At 39.3% G+C, this 17155-nt stretch overlaps 1 protein-coding gene across 1 annotated transcript in view; it reads left to right on the top strand.

The window, feature by feature from the left end:
- LOC122816264 (arf-GAP with SH3 domain, ANK repeat and PH domain-containing protein 2-like) overlaps nt 1-17155 on the top strand; it is a 1594524-nt gene that overhangs the window by 750342 nt on the left and 827027 nt on the right. Inside the window, exon 11 of the mRNA XM_044089001.1 lies at nt 1012-1081. Within this exon, the coding sequence (XP_043944936.1) occupies nt 1012-1081 (70 nt within the window). The remainder of the gene's footprint in view (nt 1-1011; nt 1082-17155) is intronic.

The raw sequence follows: 17155 nt of genomic DNA, 5'->3' as shown, positions 1-17155 counted from the left end.
AAAAAAAATTATCATCTTCACCTCTCCTCACATTTGTATGTACACATTGTTAAACTCTAAAACAAAAACTGTGATCAGGAAACTCTAAAAACATGCTTAGCCAATGCAGTCTTGGGGTTCTTGCTTCTGTCATAAAGGTGTCTACTGACTTTATCCCTCAAACATTAGATGGTCTTCCTTACATAGAAACAGGTACATCTATTGCACGTGGCAAGATATGAGATTGAGCCACCGAGAAGGCAGACTTCTCCCCTGGGAAGCCTTAGTCTGAACACACTCTGAGGCATACCACCATCTGGAGCATTTTTCAAGACTTTTTCAGTTGAGTCAGACATTCAGGACCCATCACCATTTTGTCTAGGCTAACCAGACCCTTTTAGAAGGCTACCTGACATTCCAGCTAATAGCATACCGGCTGAGAGCCTTTTTGAAGGCTGTACTAAAGGTCGTACACCCTTCCTCAAGGCTACAACTGTTGAATTATCCACAGCCATCTCCGAGGCCACTACAGGGGGCACCGGTTAGGAGCCTTTTTATAGGCTGTACTGCGGTTCCCACTCTTTAGAGCCTTTTTCAAGGCTTCCTCCAGGGAGGAAGACTCCTAGCTGCTTCACAGGGCTAATCTTGTTGGCATTTTGTCCTCCTCTCACAGAGTTCTTTACCCCACTCCCCCAAGGCTACCTTACTTGGCTTCGAAATTACATAGTTAGGGGTACTTGTGATACAAAATGTCACTTTGCCTGTTTTTAGCTTTTATAACACCGGAAAAAGACAACCTTTGTACTGGACATCTCTCTATAGTCGCCTTTTTTTTTTTTTAATATTCTTACCAAAAGCAAAGTGTTGAAAATTAGGAATATTTGAGAAAATGCATGTTAATAAGCATTTATTACATACATAGTTGCTAATAAAATTGTAGGTAGTGTGTAACTGCCTGATGCAGGATGTATTCTGTGTAACTATGCCTAGTATCTGCTGGGTTTTAGTAATGATTAATCATTTAATTCATAGGCTCAGAAAAGTTTGGCAGAAAAGAAAATGCAGTGTGAAGAATTGCTATCTTACTATAGCACATGGATTGGTGAGTACATATGTCAGTGGCTTTTGGATGTCATTATGGTTTATTTAACTAAATTGTGGCAACACCCACTTGGCCAGTCACTGCAAGTCGTAAATTGCATTTAGTACCGCAGACTTGTGGGAAGAGGGGTTTGTTGCATTTGGTTTACACCATTTCATTTCTTTTTTATTGGACAGCAGTTTTCAAACCTGCCAAACTAGTATTTTCAGTACCTCAAATCTTGCATGTAGGAGTATATGAACTTGTTTTCCAGTGGTTTTACTACTATAATTATTTTTTTTTGTTGTCAGAAAGTTCATTAGAACATCAGCTTATTGCGACAGTGCTGCATTTTGAAGCTGCAACAGGCTTGACGACATGGCAGATTTTAAAGAAAATTAAACAAACCTTCCCAAACTAACTGTTAGAGAGATATTGTTTAGCCCAACCAGACTAAGGTTTACCCTTTTGAAAAAGGGTGAACTATACTTGGGCGGGGGGGGGGGTGGATTCTGTACGCTGCCTTACCTAAGCCTCCAGCTCTTTTTGCTGCCCTTAACAAGTTTCAACAAGGTCATTGAGGATTTCATTTCCACAGTCATGAATTTTATTGTGGTATTGGCAATGTGACTGGCTGTACAAATTGCCACTCACTCAAATTAGAAGGTTGCAATACAAAAAAATTATATCAAATTGTATTGCTTTAACTTTTTTCTATATGTATGTGTGTGTATGTATGTATGTATACATATATATATATATATATATATATATATATATATATATGTGTGTGTTATTTGTTGACAGTTAAGGGATCTGAAAACTTGTTTGATATTAGTTATTGCACTCTCTCTTAAAGGCAATAGTTGCATTGAGTATAATTTCATTTGCCAAACTTAATGAGTTCACACTCTCTTTTACTAAAAATTATTCTTGTGTGTCTGTGTGTGTCTGTCTGTGTGCGTCTGTGTATGTATATTTATATATATATATATATATGTATATTTATATATATGTATATATAAATATATATATTAAGTAGTTCATGATTTATTAAAACCACGTTGACATTATTGTCTGTACCTTTACAAAAAACATCAGGTTTCAAGTTCTGTTACTCTGTCAAGGTGTTTGCATCCATATTTCCATACAAATGTTTGTGCGTGATCTGCAAAGTTCATAATTCTGATAATTTCTTCTTTAAAATGTGGTCCCTTTATTTTTATTAGCACCCTGTACATTGACATTTCTTTTTCAAGCATTAAATTGTCTGAAATAATTTCTGTTTTGTCTGTCACAAAAAGTTGATGTGCGCTGTATAATTTAAATGAGTTGTAGAAAGTACTGCTGTTGAAGTATACCCCTCAACCATCCAGAAGTTAGCCTTATATTATATGTTTCTCATAAAATTTGTAGTTTTCTGGCAAATCACAGAGGATTGAAGTCACTAAATAATGACATACATTTGAGTTTAAGTTCATATACTTCAGAAAATCTGTGCTAGCACAAATTCTGTTATTCTAGCAACTTTCTACATTTATAAGAGCAGTATTTAAAATGTTTCCATGTTTTGGGCTTTTGTTCCCCAATTACATTAGGCTTTGTCCAGATTTCTTGCCTTAAGAGGTTGAAAGTTATGTACTAAAGCACAGCAGAATTTGTGGTGCCTGGCCACCTGTTTGAAAAATGGGAATTTAACAATGCTGTTTTCAGTTGTTGACAAGTGAGTTTGGGCATAATGTGATTGCACTTTTGAATGTGCTGCATGTAGTTGGTTGCCAGCTCTACATGGTTGAAAGGGGGATGGGTCCATCTAAACATGGAGCCTATAATTAATCGAGTTTTGCATCATTATGTAGGGATATTATGACAATGAGTGTTGGAAGAATCACTTTTGCTAAATTTGAAAAAGTTACTGCACTTTTCAAATAAGATTACTGGAAGCAGTCACTAGTACGAAATGTTCTTTCTTGCAAGACACAGCAACTTTAGAATACCTTAGAGTTGATCGTAATATGCAAGTTGGGGGATGCAGGGGCATTTGCTTCTGTCTTGGGTGATGCTTGTGTGGCTGTTCCCCACCATGAATTTTTTTTTCTAACTGGGGTGACTAGTTCTGTAGGGCAGCACTAATGTTCACTTAATAGCATTAGTTAATGACCTGGGTGGATATTAAAGTATTTTCTGCACCATAACCATATCACTTTTATTGTCGGTCATCTTTATGAAGGATTATGATATGCCATTCAGTTGTTTTATTTTATAAGATGTCCTTGAGTGGGGACTTGAAAAGCAAAGCTGTTTTTATTGGCTGCTAAACATAAAGGAATTTTAGTAAGATCAGGTGACCATTTTTAATGCTTTCAGTGCTTTGGCACAAAATGGAAACTTAACTGTAGGAAAGAGGAGACTGCAACACAAAATAAGTCTTACAGACATGGAAGTTAGAATGTGTGAAGTATTCTTGCTGACTGGAGTGAGGAATGAATTAATCCTGACACTGACGTAAGATTCACCAAAAACCAAAAAAAAGGACCAGCATGGAGGTAAACCGTTGGAATGTAATAATAATCCAAGCAAGCAACAAAAGCAATTCCATATAATGGACATGTAGATGTCAGTAAGACAAGTTTGTAAAAATCCACAAGTAAAGCAGGTTTATTATAAATCCACAAAGCTTTCGAGAAGAATCACAGGGTTGCCAACTGGCTCACTAACAGAACCCACACTGTAAAAGTTGCAGACTCCAAATCTGACCTCAAAGCAGTGACAAGTGGAGTACCACAGGGTTACGTCCTGGGACCTCTGCTGTTAGCCTGTACGTCAGAGAAGTAGATACCAAACACAGAAGGCCTCTGGCTAACGAAGTTCACAGATGACTGCAAACTAGGAGCCATAGTCAAGTCCCCAAATGATGTGGACATCCTATAGAAGGGTCTCGCTGAGACAGATGCCTGGTGTCAGAGCCGTGGCCTTAAGCTCAGTGCCAAAAAGTGCAGTGTCACCCCCTTTGGTAAAAACTCTGTACCCATGAACTACCAAATAGGCAGCAATCTACTTAACACCGAATGCGTGATAAGACCTTGGGACCCAGGTGGACAATAGTCTCCCCTTTGATAGTCACATCACCACTGTAGTCAGGAAGGTCTTCTACATGGCACACCTCATCAAAAAAGGGTTCTCATCCAGGAAAAAAGAGGTCATTGTTCCCCTCTGCTAGACAGTCATTTGGCCCATTATAGAGTACAACACCCCTTTTGGAATGTACCTCACAAGACATCTGCAGCAGCTGGAAAGGCCACAGAAGTTCCTCAGAAAGAGGATTACTGGCCTCAAACAAATGCCCTACTCTGACCGCCTCAAAAAACTCCAGCTTTACTCCGTAGCATATCGCCTACTCCGAGGTGATCTCTGCTTAACATATAAAGCTATGTCAAACCTAGAGCTGTTGGACATGCTACACCTAAAGAAATTCCAATCCCTCCAAGCTACATGCTGTAGGGACCTAAACCTTGTCACCACAATAAACAGGACATGCTGGAGGGTTAGATTCCTGTCCTGGAGACTTCCCATACTCTGGAACAGGCTACCCATATATGTCAAGCAAAGTTCTTCATTAGCACTCAAGAAAAATCTTGAGTGGATGGGAAATAGGAAATACAGCCCGTGGATCACTTCTGTGTCTCTGCTCGACAGTGGCACAGGAAAATAACTTTCTTGGGTGGGGTAAGCCAGGGAACCTTGTTGGCTAGGCTTACGCAGGCCCTTGGGCCAATAGCCTAGTACCTACCTATGATCCTATGCAAGACAATGTTAAAATCAATAACTCTCTTATACATTCCAAAATATCATAGCCCAATCAAAGAGATCCAGTTTAGTCTAATTAAAAATAATTAAAATTTAAAGTGACTGCTTATACTGAAGAAAAAGCAAAACATTTTATAATGTCTTAATATGTATGTATGCTTTTTTAATGTGGTTGTATATAGGATTTTATATGCAGAGTTGCCTTACTTGACTCTGTGTCCATTGTTTGAAATTGCTGTTGCTTACTGACGTAAGATTTACAGTCCATATTCGCTTCTGATGTTTCCGTCAGGTTTCCTTGTGGGTGTCTATCATTACTGAGCTGCTGTGAAGGAGTATTCAGTCTGATGGGGAAAAAAAAAACAAAGAAAAATAGTATTGATTACAGTACCTCAGAGTGATGGGCAGTGAATCAGAAGGAAAGCACTGTACTTATTAGGTTACTTTTTTAACATTTTGTGTAGAAATATAAGGAGCCTCAGCCAGATTCTGTCACTACTTGCTCTTGTATTGTTTTTAAAAGCTGAGTTCTGCCAGATGAGCACCGTCATTTGTTACTGTGAAGCTTTGATATTACGGTACGTAAATCGGCTATTCTGCTTGTAATTATTGTAGCCATATCCATAAAAGTCTTTCCTTCACCAGCCTGTCATTGGGTGGCTTGTACTAGTACATGTGTCCTAATGTGCATCGCTAATTTAGTTTTATTCTCCTCATTTAGTTATTTTTTTCTATTTTATGCCCTTATTTTCCTCCTGTCTTGATTTTTTAGATCTTTTTTACCTACCTGTGGTCTCATTTCCACAGAGATCAGTCGCTGCCGATATTATTTTCTCATCATACCCAGCCCCCTGTTTTTCCTCGAGTCTTGACTTCCTGAGAACTTCCCGATTCTTCGTACATTACTTACTCTTTACTACGTGCCCGTCATGTCTGTCACATACTCTGCCTAAGTTTATTTTGCTGTTTCTCACAGAAATAACGTTTTCTTGCTGATTGTTGAGGATTACAATCACTAAGTAATGCTGAATTTTAAGTTTCAGATTAATGCATCAGAAAATGCTTGCTGTGTGGGATTAATGTCTGCTTTCTTTCCCCTAGGTGCCTAAGTGTTTTTCTTCATTTTTACTTTTAACATTTTTTTTTTGCACACTGCTTCTGTACATTTCCTTACTCCCTCTTAGTGTGTCAACAGTTGCGTCAAAAGATGCAGGTTAACCTTAACCACACCCTTGCATCTTCTTGAAAAAGACTCTGGTAACTCAGATGTTGGATTCCTTTCTTTCACTGCATATACTCAAGTGCATTGCAAATACTTTTTAACTTTCTCATTCACTTTATTACATTTCAGTTTGCTGATCACTTATGTGTATTCAGGATATGCAGTGGTCAGAAATTCTCTAAATTTTGCTTGTCCCTGCCTGTCCATGCAATAAATTAACCATCTTTGTTTAACAGGTTTCTCTCCTATTCCCTGTACCTATAAACATTAAATGTAGCATCTTGTTTCTCAGACAGGAGCATTTTATAATTCACAGTGTATCCATCCCAATCAGTGCCTGCAATCTTTTGTTTATTCAATGGTTTTATTATTGCTCTTATTTTTTTCTGTTATACACTCGCATCTATTTGCCCATTTAATTTCTCTGGCTTTGGGCTTTTCATTTCCTAAAAGTTCCCTGTTTCCCTGGCAACTATCTTCTGTATCTGTCCTGTTTCATGATGCAAGTCCTTTTCTTGTCCTTTAATATCTCCATCGTATGATTTTTTTTAACATTTTAAGCACCTTAATTTATATGCCTTTTGACAGTATTACGCACATTAGAAATTGTTACATTAACAGATGGTCAGCATCCCTAAAATGTTATGTAAATATTGTATTTTCCTCAAACTTAGTGAATTATATATTACAAGGCTTACACAAAGGTACAATTTTAATATGAGTATACTCTGGTAAAGTGCAGAAACATGGTATTATAGCATTTGTACAATTTCATCAAAATGTGATTAATTCAAGGAGAGCAGGAATCTTGTTTAGCATTTAATACTGCTTCTTCGCTACTCATAGGTCTCTGGTTTGGGTCCCAACTGGTATGCATTCTGTGCAAAAGCTGTGTAATTTCTGTGTCCATATGGGGTTTTGCCAAGTATTTTGGCTTCTCACACATCCCAAAAATGTGCTGTTAGGTAATTTGCAGTCCTTTGTATTGTTTGTGGGTATGTAAATATATATCCTGCAATGGCTTGATATCCTGTTCAGGACTGGTTCACTGCCTTATGGCCATGGCTTACTAAAATAGATTCTCCCATGTCCTTGAATAGAATAAAGTAGGTATGTGAGAGTGAAAGGACATATCTTCCCTTGGAGAAAGCATAGTGCAGGTGCCGTTTGCTAGAACAGTAATAAACAGAATGAAGCAAAACATGTTTACATCTAGCTGCACATTTTCCTGTCTCCCTCCATCCATTGTGAGGGACTGCACTCCCTGCTCCACATAATCATACTCAAAATCACTGCATCTTGGAGAAGAAAATTCCTCAGGTTTCAGTGTTTCTGAAGCTGACACTGCCGTCTTTCAAAACAGCCATTTCAGCATTGTTGGGCCTGTGTTGCTAAAAAGACTTGTCTTCTCATTGCTGTATTAAGTTATAGGTTCATAGGCTGGTACTAGGCTATCGGCCCTAAGGCCTATGCAAGCCTAGCCATAACAATTCCCTGGAAATTTCTTCCCACAATATTTACTTCTATGGGCCCCTGTCTAGCAGGGTGACTGACATGATCTCCGGGGTGAATTTCCTATCTCCTATCCAATCATCAAGGTTCCTTTTGAAGAGGGCCAATGAGGCGCTCTGCTTGACATGTATGGGAAGTCTATTCCAGAGTATGGGGAGTCTCTGGGTCAGGAACCTATCCCTCCAGCATGTTTTGTTCATTGTGATGATAAGGTTTAGATCCCTGGAGCGTGTGGCTCTGAGGGATTGGGATTTCTTTAAGTGGAGCATGTCCAACAGCTCAGGGTTTGACATGTCGTTGTATGTTAAGCAGAGATCGCCTCTGAGTAGACGATATGCCACAGAGTATAGCTGGAGCTTTTTTTAGACGGTCAGCATATGGAATCTGCCTTAGGCCTGTGATTCTTTTAGTGAGGTATTTCTGTGGCCTTTCCAGCTGTTGCAGATGTCTTGTGAGGTACATACCAAATGGGGCATTATACTCTATAATGGGTCTAATGAGGGATGAGCACAGTGGGACAATGACCTCTTTTTTTCTGGATGAAAAGCCCTTAGTGATGAGGTGTGCCACATAGAAGGATTTCCTGACTGTTGTGGCGATGTGGTTATCGAAAGTGAGACCACTGTCCACTTGTGTCCCTAAGTCTCTCATCACACTTTCGATGTTTAGTGTCCTGCCACCTATGTGGCAGTTCATGGGTACATGTTTTTTTCCAAAGGGGATAACTATACATTTCTTGGCATTAAGCTTGAGCCCATGGCTCTGGCACCAGGCATCTGTTTCTGTAAGGCCCTTTTGTAGAATATCCACATCATTTGGGAATTCAATAATGGCTCCCAGTTTGCAGTCATCTGCAAACTTTGTTAGCCAGAGTCCCTTAGTATTGGCTTGTACTACAGAGAAGTAGATGCCAAACAAGAGTGGTCCTAGGACTGAACCCTGAGGTACTCCACTTGTCTGCAGCCAGATTCAGAGTCTGCTACTTTTACAGTCTGGGTTCTGTCAGTAAGCCAGTTGGCAACCCATCGAGTGATGTAGGGATTTATGTCCAGCTTAGTAAGTTTATCTATGATTCCAGAGTGGGGGGATAGTGTCAAAGGCCTTGGCGAGGTCCAGATAGGCTATGTGGACCGCCTTACCTACGTCCACAGCTCTGGAGACTGATTTAAAGAAGTCAGTCAGATTTAGGAGTCCAGTGTTTGAAGGTTGACAATGTTTTTGTTTATAAGATCCATGATAATGGGTTCCATGCCCTTGCAGATCAGGCTTGTCAGACTGATGGGACGGTAGTTCCTGGGATCCAAGGTGGATCCTCCCTTATGGAGCAGGATAACTGTAGCTGTGCGCCACTCAGTGGACATGAAGCCTGAGGTGAGGCTATGATTAAACAGGACACTTAGATGGGGTGCCAGTTCATTTTGTAGTTCATGTAGTGCACAGCCTGGTATGTTATCTGGTCCCATGGATGCTGTATTCTTAGCTTTGGAGAGTGCTGTTTCTACATGTGTGGCTGTGATTGTCAGAATTTGGCAATCTTTTGGTATTGAAATGGGCCCTTTAGGGGGTGAAGTTGGCACTAAATCTATCTGCCAGGATATTGGCAATATCCTTGGGATCAGTATATTTAATGCCATTCTGTTGTAGCTCAGAGCAGATCTGAGCATTGCCATTTATATTCTTGACATAGCTATAGAATGCCTTGTGGTTGTCTTTGGAATCTTTGGCAATTTTATTTTCGTAAGTAGCTTTTGAGGATTTTATGAGGGATCTCAGCTTCTTACTGAGGCTGGTGAAGGAGTTTTTTGCATCCTGGGATTTTCCTCTCTTCTTCAACAGTTTCTTCCTTCTGTTGTATAGTTTGTTTATAGCAGGGGACCACCAGATTGGCTTCCTTTTTTTTTTTGGAGAAGATCATCTTGGTTCTATTTGGGATGGCACGATTCATGCACGAGTGGATGTGCTCGTACAGTTTCTTAGTGTAGGATTCTGCAGTCGCACTTCCAGATCCCATCTGTGTGAATGTTGTGAAGTTTGTCACTTCTGACTTCAGTAGCATGAAGTTGGCTTTGGAGAAGTTTATTAAGGAGATTTCCTTACTGGGGGGTGGGGGTGGGATGTGGATGTCAAGGGTGATTTGCTTATGGTCAGACATGACCAATGATGGGGTGACCACTGGTGTGGAGCATCTTTCTCCCATGTTGGTAATGACCAGGTCTAGGATATGGCTTGCTTATTTAAATTTCTGCTGTAACCTTATCAGCATCCCTGTTTACCACCACCTTTTTACTGTTGGCTTGTTTGATGAGAATTGTGGTAGAAAATATAGTTGTTACAAGTACTTTCTAGAATATCGCCTCTCTCAAAATGTCTTCAGAAGTTTGGAGAAAATAAATCTTAGAAATAAGTCTTTTTTACTTTAGAATATGAGAGTAATGGCAAAGATTTACTTAATCAAGGGAAGTTTTTCTTTTATGTAGTTTCCACTTGTGTGGTAGTGCACGGTTGGCTGAACAGATCACTGGGAGAGAAAGTTCTTCTTACTTCAAATTGCCACAAGCCCAGTGTTGTAAGAATAAGTAAAAGGAAGAGATGTTGAAGCTTTCCACCCTCTGCATGGGCACTATGGCTGTCTTTGCACTCCACAAGAAAACTTTTTTTTAATATTTGATTCCTGGCTTGTTGTCACTGAAACAAAATTTTGACTCTCTTGCATGGTTGCCCTACAGCGTGCAGATGTACTGCAATTCTTGAGGTAAACATTTAATATCATATCCCATCTCATGAAAAGATATTTTTGTATTTCTGCCCCACCCACCTCCAGTACCGCTAAAGGCAGTATTTAAATCTGACTCTGGCAGGATTGCTTTCTAGCTGAAACATGTCTGGACGCTGCACCAGATCATTTTACCAGTATCCCAGGTACTGGTTTCATCTCATCATTCAGCTTCATTTGGTCCAAGCAATTATTTTCCTTCAGCCATCTATTCCCACCACACGCTATTTACAGCTGACCCTCGCAGTCATTCCTTCAGCTTGTCAGTCATTTCGTAGCAAGTCAGGCCTGTCGTAATACAGTAACATTGAGTTCATGTTCCTCTGCATCCTTTCTGTTATTGATTTGTCTGTTGTTCCCCAGTTAAGTATTTGTTATATCTAGTGTAGTTTTTCCATTAGAATTCATTCCTACATTTGGACTAAGGTTCCCTACCAAGAATCTTAACTTTCTGGCTAACAGTAGTGGTCTAGAGGGTAAAGCCGAGAACACAGCCAAGGAGATCTCAGTTTGTTTAGCAGTTTGGATGCTTGATTTTTCTGGCCTTGGAAGATGGGCATTGTCATCCTAATGGAAATATGGAACAGAGCCAGCCATGTATTGCACAGGTCACCTCAGGGAAAGGGCTAAGATGCAAGTTTGGGCAACAGATGTTGAGCTTTCCCAACCGTGGATGGGTGGCAACCATCCAAGTGCTCATCTCCCCCGCCCCCCTCCATGGGCGAAGTTAAGCCATTCAAATGCTCTTATTGACCAGATACCATTGAGAGCTCAAAGCACCCTTGTGGCTGCCAGAAGACAGCACCCCCCCGTGCATGTTGTCTGCACGGGGCTTTAATTACTTATGACTTTCACAGAGAATTGTGAATAATATAGCTGATGTAATAAGATTTATTTATTTTTATATTACATATTTGTAAACTCTACACCATCTGTTTAAGCTGACTTGCTAAAAGTCTTCATCCATAACTTGCATGCCACTCCTGTCTACTCAGGATGGAAACAGCTTAGACATGAGGCATGACTCTTCTTCAGTGATGAGTGGTATGCAGTAGTGTTAATTACAAATATACCCCACCACTCACACACACACACACACACACACACACACACACACACACACACACACACACACATTAGAGACTACAGGGATTCCATTGAGATGAGATTCCTACAAAATTTCAAGTAACCTCCACCAGGAAGGAGATTCAACTTGGCTTTCTAATTATGGCTGACCTTTGAAGTGTCCTGGTTCTGAACCAAACCAATATCTCCAATACAAGAAAATACCGTTTTCTGCAACTAATAGGCTGGTCTTAGTACATAAAGGGTTTAAACAACACAGGTAATAAACAGATGTAAATGGAAGGTAGTAAAGCAGAATAATTCCACTTGCACTTTATATTATACTGTCAGCATTATTTTGTGTGCAAGTCCTGCTCTTTATACAGGTGTTGGTATGACTGTACAAGAAGAAATTTCTACAATATACTTGAGAGATGCAGTTGCTTTATATATACATTTTGTCTGTCCCATCGATTTATATTGTTAAAATGTTTTCAAAATTAATTTGCATTTGCTTGCAGGCAGTCCGAATGAGGAATTTATAAAGCCAAAATGCCCTCACTGTCTTTCTTAGCTGCCATTTATGTTCATACTATCAGTTTTCAGGCCATAACAGTAGTATTTGGCTTGAAAATTCACTTGTATGTGTTACCCAACCGTATGTCCATTTCTGTAAGTAATTCTGTAGGGTCATGATATCAGATGAAGTTAACCAGCTAGGAGATTTGATTCTATGAAAATAGTTTGCAGTATTTAAAAGGAAAATAAACAAAGGATGCACACTACATGCTAAAACATGTCCAAGTAATGCAGACACACTCCTTTAACTGTTAAAAAAGATTTTGTTTTCATTTAATGTTTTGCTTATATAATAACTTTCTCCTTTATTATTCATTTTGCTTGCCCACACAGCTACTACCTGCTGTAATATAGGTGACTAGGTTGTGCAGGTGATTTGGGGTTTTTATGGTCTCTCTATCCCTTCCAAGACTTGACAGTGCCATAGAAGGCTATTTTCAGACACATCGCAGCTGTGCGGGGTGGGGGCTGTATTTCCTATAATATCGTGATAAAGCCCAGCATTCCTTTTACTTTATTGGCATTGCTTGTGTATGCATAGCCGGTGTTAGGCACCTGCCAAACCTGCGGCCGTGGGGATCCCCCGATTATCTCCCCACGTACGAGGGCCCCATATGAAGCCGCGGGTTTTAAAAATAGGTTGTTCATTTGGCAGCGCTGTAGCACGATTCCGCTTTTTTTTTTCTTCCCCTGAAAGAACTTGCTTCCTTGATGGCTGCAGCCAATCAGGTCCCCTTGCTTTACTTGTTAGCTGCTCTCAATCAGGTCCGCTTCAGTGAAGCAAGGGACCTAATTGGCTGTTGCAATCAAGAAGCAAGTTCCAGCTTCCTGATTGGGTTTACCTTAATATGTGGTCTGTTGGGTCAGTTCTTTTGATTGTCGACGTTAGGCAAATATCTGAACTGCCCAGATTTTTAAGAATATCCAGATTTTTGGCCCTGGGAAAGCCTTTTTAGCAAGGTGTCTGTAGCCCTGACTTTCATTTGTTCCAAAGGAGCCATAGAATAGGTGTTTGCTATATTAAATGACTTTGAAATTATTGCTGCATGGAGGGTAGGTCAACTCTCAAAGTGCGAGTCATCATTCACAGTTGAGGAAACTGTCCAGAGAATAACTTTACGAAGCAGCATAGTTAATACCACACTTAGTCAAGGATGTGAGAAATATATTGTTTTCTACCCATAAATATCCCATAGTATAGCATTTTGATTGCACTAACTGCTTACTGGTTATTTTCCACATTTTAAATGCCTCGTACTTTATTTTGTTGAGCTGGCATCTTTAAAATTTTCAACATTTTAACTCCACTGCAAGCCAAATTTTGACACACATAAATTTAGTGTTTTGGTTTCCCTTTACTGTGCAGTATTTTTTTTTTTTTTTTTTTATTTTTGCTATAGCAGATTGATACAAGAAAGTGAAGGATGTGACTTGGGTTGTCACCTTTATCATAAATGCCATCTATTGTTGGGTAATCAGGAAAAAGTGTCACGCTGGTGATGCAGTCTTCCCTCACCTGATATTTGTAACCCCCACCCAACTGCTACAGTGACATCTTGGCACATTGCTTTAGGATTATCTCCTATTTCTCCAGGATTCACTTGTTTGGACAGTTTAAATTAATGAGACCACACAGCTTGCATATTAATTGTGGTCATTTAATAGCATATCATAGTGATGAAATACCACAGGAGGACAACAGAATATATGACCTTCTGCAGATGGTAGAGAACTTAAGCTAAATCCAGTAAAAAAAATCAATGAAATGATTAAAATCAGAGTAGATGCAAAGTAATAATACTACACAGTGATTGATACAAAGTAATAATACTACACGGTGATTGAAGTAATAATACTACACAGTGACTGATGCAAAGTAATAATACTACACAGTGATTGATGCAATGTAATAATACTACACAGTGATTGATGCAAAGTAATAATACTATACAGTGATTGATGCAAAGTAATACTACACAGTGATTGTTAAATGGTGCTGCATGAGCGTGATGGCAATATGGTCACACTTTTTATAATCTCCTGGGTAGGGTCCCCAACTTGAAACTTGCTGGGGGCCCCCAAAATACTAGCACCGGCCCTGTCTGTATGTTCTCCATGCTTGGCTCCCAGACTTTGGGTGGCTGTAAAGTAATAAGAAGTGCTTGCTTGGCTGTTCTAGTCCATGAATGAATGGCTTAAAAGTTAGTTTGGACTGTATAGCTTCAAATGCACTTGAGGGAAATACCTGCTGCCTGTGCAAATTTATTATTCATTTTGTTGGTATGGCAGTTTTACTTTGAACTGAAGTGCTTCTACTTTTGCTGGATTTTTTACTTGTGTATAGACTTTAACAAGCAGACAAGTGTTTTAATTGACTATGATGCATGAATAGTAGTCACATGGGTTCAGTGGTAGATCACAAGTTACAAGATGGCTTCTTCTGACTTTCAAAACAAAACTGTGAATAACATAACTGATATGATAGGATTACTTTGCTTTCTTTTGTAGAACATGTTTGTAAACTCTACACCATCTGATTTAAAGGGTGGAAAAGCATATCTGAAAGAAGAACATAACGAGAATCACCTCTCCTAGCTGCTTTACTGAGCCTGTAATGGACAGGGTAATTTATGTACTACAAGGACCAGTGACTGACCATGCCTGTCAGGACAACCATTTCCCTGCAGATGTGAGATGGGTGATGGCACACCTGCATTGGACGATGCACACACTGAACCTCCATCAGTGTACGACTGCCATGTAGGACAAAATATTGTAAAAAGAGAGAGTGAACGCTTCAGGGAAAGCACATAGTACACACTTCTACCTCCTTGCACTGTTTAGTCTGTGGTGTCTAATTAAAAGTAACTGTAGTGGGTCAGGTTTTCATCTGCTTGAACTACCAGGAGTTAATTAAGGCAAAGAAGGAAAATCCTAAGAGGAGTTCAGGTGGGGGCACCAAATGTGATAAAGGTGGCTTAACACAACATAAACTGATCCTGGTTCTAATTAATTCATTGTAAATGGAGCAATCTAAAACTTTTTTCTTTTCTTATCATGGTTATTTGGTTTATTACCTTAAAACCCCGATTGTAAATGCATGTTAATATATATATATATATATATATATATATATATATATATATATATATATATATACACGTTTGTTTTAGTGAACAATAAGCAACCAAACTATGCACTATAAAATCAAAGTAGGTTGGGAGCTGTGCACCCCACACCCCCCTAACTATATATTCTAACTCCAGGATTGCACTGCAGTGGGAAAAAGGAGAAAAACCTTTTACTTGCCTTTTTCCAGTTGTTGGGCAAATGAACTGCCGGGCAAATGAAGGTGACCCATATATATATATATATATATATATATATATATATATATATATATATATATATATACATACACACACACACGCACACGCACACACACATATACATATACAGAGTTTTTTTATGGTATGTAGTGTTTTAAAATATATATATATTTATTTTGTTGACCGGGTAGTATCAGACTGGGCCAGTAGCCTGTTTTCAGTGGAAACCCGGGGAGAAAAGCTCCAAGATTTACAGAACAAGAATTAAGTACAATAACATATTACAGGTAAACCAGGAGTTGCTAAGTAGCTAAATATCCATACATTTACAACATGGTCATGTACAGAGACATACATTTTAAAGCTTTACACTTTAACTTGTTATAAGTACATGGTATCTGAGGCATTCGTTTTGAAGCTTTAGACTTTAACTTGATAGAATGACAGTGACACTTTAGATTTCAGCAAACACTTACTGCAGGTTAAGCTACAATGTATACATAAAGGTAACATTTATTATCGACTGTTCTTTATTTTTTATTGGATGTCTCTGGATGCTTTAGTAGAGCAAAAGTTCTATGAAAGCTCAGTTAATTGAGCAGGTAAAATACAGTGGGTACCAGAGGTTGTAGATGGGATAGAGTAATGTGGGAGGCTGGAAAGGTAAGGGGAAGTAGGGTGTTATTAACCTGGATTATGGCAGGAGAATAGCCAGTGATCTGTTAAGTATTCTTTAAGGAGTTTTTTGAATTCATGGCTGCTTGGGATTTCAGTGATGGACTGTGGAAGTGTGTTCCATAGCTTGGCTATCTTGTGTGAGTATAAGGAGTCGCCATGAAGGTTGTGGGAGCGGTAACTTGTAGCATGAGTTTTTCTGATGATCTGTGGGGCCTGGCATTGTGACTTGGTTGTACTAGGCTAGCAAGAGCAGGGAGTTTGTCATGTTGGTGGACTACTTTATGGACTATAGTGAGTTGATTAAAGGAAAGGAGGTTTGGCAGTTTGAGCCAGTTTAGTTGTGAGAGAGCTGCGCAATAATGTGTTCTGTTTGGATGACTCGTTGCGAATTTGGCTGTTCTTTTGTAGCAAGCTTCTAGATGATTGAGGTCAGATTTACGCAAATTAGTGAAAATGTGAGAGACGTAAAGTAGAGGTGAGAGCAGGTGAGACTGGGCAGTGCCCTGCCTAGGACTGAGGGTTAATAATGGCTTTGCTCTGTACAGGTCACCTAATTTGGTATGCACTTTTTTGATTGTGAGAGAAATATGTTTGCCAAATCTTAGACGTTCATCAATTGTCACACCTAGCAGCTTTGTTTGACTAGTGGGACCTAATTTGGTGCCATTTGAAGCAAGGACTGAGAGTGAGAATTGGTTGGGATTGGATTTTTTTTATTACTGAAGACTATTATCTTGGTTTTGTTTGGGTTTAGAATAAGTTGATGTTCCGTGTGGGGTTTTTCTATGCTTTGGAAGGAAGGTTACATTTTTGTTTGAAGTTCTTGGGGAGATGGGGCTGAGCAGATTAGTGTTGAATCGTCTGCATATTGGACAAAAGTTGCATGGTTAGTAGCAGAGCAGAGATCATTTGTTAATATGCTAAAAAGGAGTGGGCCCAGTATGGAGCCTTGGAGTACTCCTAGAGAGATGGGGAGAAAGATTGTTTTACCATTTTGTGGCTTGCTGATGATTGGAAAGATAGCTCTTGAACCAGGACACAGATGTAGATAGTAGACCATAGGATGAAAACTTGTTTAGTAATAGCTGGTGGGAAACAGTGTCAAATGCTTTGGACATATTGAGAAAGAT

Source organism: Protopterus annectens, chromosome 12.part0 (assembly GCF_019279795.1).
Source record: "Protopterus annectens isolate FY-2018-M chromosome 12.part0, PAN1.0, whole genome shotgun sequence".
NCBI lineage: Eukaryota > Metazoa > Chordata > Ceratodontiformes > Protopteridae > Protopterus > Protopterus annectens.
Note: the sequence above shows the minus strand (reverse complement) of the source record. Positions and strands in the feature narration are given on the sequence as shown.